Below are 4,293 nucleotides of genomic sequence, written 5' to 3' on the forward strand. Positions count from 1 at the left end.
ACAGAAATTCCAACTGAGCCCAGGTGATTCAAAGCCTCCTGAAACTGCTGTTTTCCCCTTTATTTATTTTTCTAGGAAAGGTGGAACAGTTAAATTGCTAATTAAAACAGTTAAATCCAGTTAAATTGCTACAGAAATGTCACTGCCTCCTCTCCAAAGGGGCTTCTCAGTTGCCCAAAGCTTATGTTTCCTTCAAGGAGGAACAGGCAGACCCCTGTGAAAGCTGAGTGTGTTTGCTGACAGGGTACATTGCTACGGCTTGTTGCAATTCTAGAAGTTAATTTAATGTGGGGGTTTTTTTTAAACCAAGCTCCTTTTTTTGGCTTTTTCTTTTTTTTAATTTACAGTGGAATGAAGAATTATTCTTGAGGATTAGCATGAGCTGGTGAATAGGCACTGGAATAAAGCTCAGGACATCTGAGTTCCATTTCCTGCTTTATTTGCTGCAAGATTCTCCCCCCAAATCACTTCAGCTCTCTCGCTCCTTGCTTGTCTAGACAGCAGAGCACTGAAGGCAAGGGCTGCCTCTCCCTATGGGTGAAATCTGGTCTGGCTGAAATCAATAGCAAAAAGCTCACAGGATGCAGCCCTAGCATCACTGGAGGCAATGGCAAATTTCTGGCCAGATCCAGTGGGGCCTGAATTTTACCCTAGGTATTTCCACAGTGCCTAATTTAACAGGGCCTTTATCTCGGTAGGGGAGTAAGATGCCCCTGTAATACAAATAACGGTATTTATAAAGTCCCCCTCACACACACACAGCACTCTACAACGTGGGGAACGTGACAAAGAACAGAGCTCCTGCCCAGGAAAGCTTCCAGCAGCAAGGCACGAATGGATAAATTACAGGAGAAAATAACAACGACAGGTACCATCTAGGCAAAAGAAAAGCAGCATGTGGTAATTGGAGCTGGAACGCTTCACAGAGCAGCTGTTTCTCAAGAGCTCTCTGAAGAAGGAAAAACGAGGGCTGGGCAATCCTAGAGAGGCTATTGCAGGCATGTGGGTGGTAAATAAACTGTCTCAGGCTGTAGAGTCAGGTTTAGCCTTGAGTGAAATACTGCAGGCGTCGTGGAAACTCTTAACCATAAGGATTTCCAATGAAAATCTTGACAGACTTTTAATGATACAACTGCTCCAGGGGCTTGTAATAAAAAGGTGAAGCTTATAACATTTTGGGCTGTCCTGCCTGCTCGGTGCTGCCAGCTTTCACCCTGACAGATTGAACTTTAGCAGTTCGATTCCCAGACTGAAGCACTGCCAGGATGATATCGCCTCCGCTCCTCAAACATTTACTGTGTGTTTTTCAAATATCATGCGATAGTCAAGGGCAAATAGCAGGTGCTTCAGCTCGTATTTTGTAACACCTCAGACCTCATTGCCACGAGGAGCGAGAAACCTCTTTGGTGCCAGGCTCAAAACTGTCTCTTCTCTTCCCAGGGGACACTTGAACTGGCTTCAGCTGGACCGACGGGTGCTGGAACATGACTTCCCCAAAAAGTCAGGACCGGTTGTTTTGTACTTTTGTGTCAGGTAAGTGCGTGATGGTGAGCCCTTCCCATGGGATACAGCTATGGACAACCTGTTCCCTGCAGACCAGGAAATGAGGTTGTGGGTTTCTCACACTGTAGAAACACCTGTGGACTAACAAACACTTCTGCAGAGGTTTCTTTTGAGCTGTCTTTGAAAACTCTTCTCACTCAAGTGTAAACAAGGAGTAGCCACACTAACACCCAGAGCTGCCCACAGAGAAATGTTGCATGAGGACAAGATCAGATGTTATGTCTTTACACTTTTATTTGTGGGCTTTGAACTGGAAAGTCCAAGCTGGGTAGGGCTGAAGAACAAAGCCCTCTTTCTGCCAGGATAACCCATCTGAGCCAGCAACCTGGAGGGAAAACACTCGCTTCCTCACCGGCGAGCCACATTTCCTCTGGATTGTGCCCAGGGTGTGCGTTTTGTCAGGGACCAAATCAATCCCTGTACAGCTCTGTCATATTCACCTTCTGAACTCACAAATAGCAAATTATGGCATTTTAAGGCAGCCAGTTGGCTTCCACATGGCTGGATCAGACTAGAAAAGTTTTAGTGAAGATTATTGTAGTTTGGGAGCTTCAAACCTCATCTGGGATTTTTACAAGGAACTGTTAGTGCTTGGAAGCTGCTGGAAGCTGCCAGTGCTCTTGTGCACACAGTGCCTTTGCCTCCAAGGGAGTTTTTTTCTGAGAAGACAAATTTGCTCTTGCAGCTTTGAAACGCCCAGAGAGAGGCCGGGGGCTGGGATGGCATATGCACAAAATTAAGTTGAGGTTTTTGACTTACTTTTAATGGATAGCTCATGTCTAGAACTAGCCAGTGCAGCGTTACCGTGTCTTTTTCTGTTAGGCTTTCCACTCCAGTGTTATATTACATCTGACATCACTCTCATTCATTCCATAGTGCCCACAAAAAATGAAGACCTACTTTTGAGTTTCTTCCCCTGAGTGAAGCCTTTTTTTAACTTGCATAGTGATTGTCATTCATTTAACTTCCATTACAAGGGAGGGTTTTCAAGAGAAAGGACTCTTTGTTCTGTTATGTCCCCATGTTTAGTGGTGGATGGCCCCATGAGTCCAGAATTTGCCTGCTGTCTCTCAAGAGAAGAGTTTAGTCTATATTTTGAGGGCTTCAAACCGTTAGGGTAGATCAGAGCTGAACAACTCCAGTGTGTAAGATCCAGATCCACCTGTGCCTAGAATTAACAAAACTGTTGAGGCTCGTTAAGTACACATCAACTCTGTTATCAAACATCTTGTCTAGGGGCCAAATTGAGGAGTCTGTGCTGGGACAGGGATCCCATGGAAAGCAGGGAAAGCTCTGGCTGAGCAAGAGCTAAGTGCGGGGTTTAGGAGTGGAACTGTTAAATGTGTGAAAGCTGGTGCTACTGAGCCGCTCTCATACTCATTTCAAAGACCACTCAACAAGCATAAATATTGCCATCTGTATTGTTTTATGAAAGTTGGCAGCACAGTGGAGACCAGTCATTCTATCAGGATCATAGCCAAGAGACATCCTAGGATATGGATCCATGTAACAGTTAGTGAATGAGTGACCCCTCCTGTTCTGGAATTGCAATCCGTAGGGGGAAAAAAACAGCATTCGATGACTGAAGTGTGTGTGTGTGAAAACCAGACTGATTGTGGACTTTTACTGGGGGCAGTAATGAGTGGATTGTCACACTGAGTTATGATTTGGATTGGAGTGGAAGGCCAGATGCTTCAAGAGTTAGGAACAGGCATTAACTTACCATGGCTTTTCTACCGCTTATTTTCCCTGCGGATGTCAGACACTGGCAGAAGTTGAAAAAGTTTCTCAGCACATAAAGGGTTCCCATGTTCATCCTCAGATCTGATCTGAGCAGAAGGCAATCGAAGAAACCAACTCCAGCCAGATGGCTGAAGTTGGAAAGGCCCCACATATCTGTTACCCAGTGGTTTCAGTTCTGGCTTGGGAACAAAAGCAAGGGCTGACAGAAAGGTTGTGAAGAGACCCACTCATAGGTGGGGTTTTATTTTCATAATCTGGGGGATGAGTAGCAGTCTGGAAAGCAGAGATTATTAGTGCTATGCCATACCTAATCGCAGATGTGTTCATTTTTAAGGGACTGGGTGCCCATAACACCTACTATATCATTGGAAAAGGCTTGCCTGTGTTTGCAGATACCTTCTTGCATTACCCCTCCCAAGCATTGCAGATGACAAAGCTTAGATTGGTGCAGGGCATCCTAATTGGGGAGATAGTAATACAAGTAACTGGATGTGCCAGATGCTCATGACACAGAAATCTGTTTGCTGCATCGGGATTTAGTAATGGTGTGGGTTTTTCCCTCTAGTCGAAGTAAATGTACAATTCAATCACACTGTGTAGCTACTGAAGAGATGAAGCCTCAGGCAAGAACAGTGAATGGTAGTTTGTGAAGAGGAGAATTTACATTTTCACCTTTTTTATGTGAGCATCGGATTGTTTTTACCCTCAACACTCCTGCAGCAATGTTGATGGGCAGCATGCCTGCAAAAGATGCCACAGATTTTAGCTTGCTCTAAAAGTACATTTAAAGGGAAGCCCGCCTTCTTAAGAAAAGGCTTCTTGGAAGAACCGTGCTGAAAATAGGAAGTTTCACAAGCTTTGCAGTGTGAAATTCTCCTCCCTTTTTAAAATCTCTGCGGCACTGCTGAAGCTTTGTCTTTTGACACACGTTTCCTTGGGGTTTGACATTGTTGAACACTGATCTCCAGTGTCTTTACTCTCTTCCGT

At 44.7% G+C, this 4,293-nt stretch overlaps 1 protein-coding gene across 1 annotated transcript in view; it reads left to right on the forward strand.

Annotated features, from left to right (window-relative positions):
- Positions 1 to 1,372: 1,372 nt before the first annotated feature.
- Positions 1,373 to 4,293, forward strand: part of FRMD4A (FERM domain containing 4A) — a gene marked incomplete at its 5' end in the record, with an annotated part of 95,226 nt that continues 92,305 nt past the window's right edge. The window contains one exon of the mRNA XM_027901462.1: positions 1,373 to 1,533. Within this exon, the coding sequence (XP_027757263.1) occupies positions 1,373 to 1,533 (161 nt within the window). The remainder of the gene's footprint in view (positions 1,534 to 4,293) is intronic.

The sequence above is a fragment of the Empidonax traillii genome, unplaced genomic scaffold (genome assembly GCF_003031625.1).
Source record: "Empidonax traillii isolate 1590-97213 ecotype Southwest subspecies unplaced genomic scaffold, ASM303162v1 scaffold785:size696563, whole genome shotgun sequence".
NCBI classification, from domain to species: Eukaryota; Metazoa; Chordata; class Aves; order Passeriformes; family Tyrannidae; genus Empidonax; species Empidonax traillii.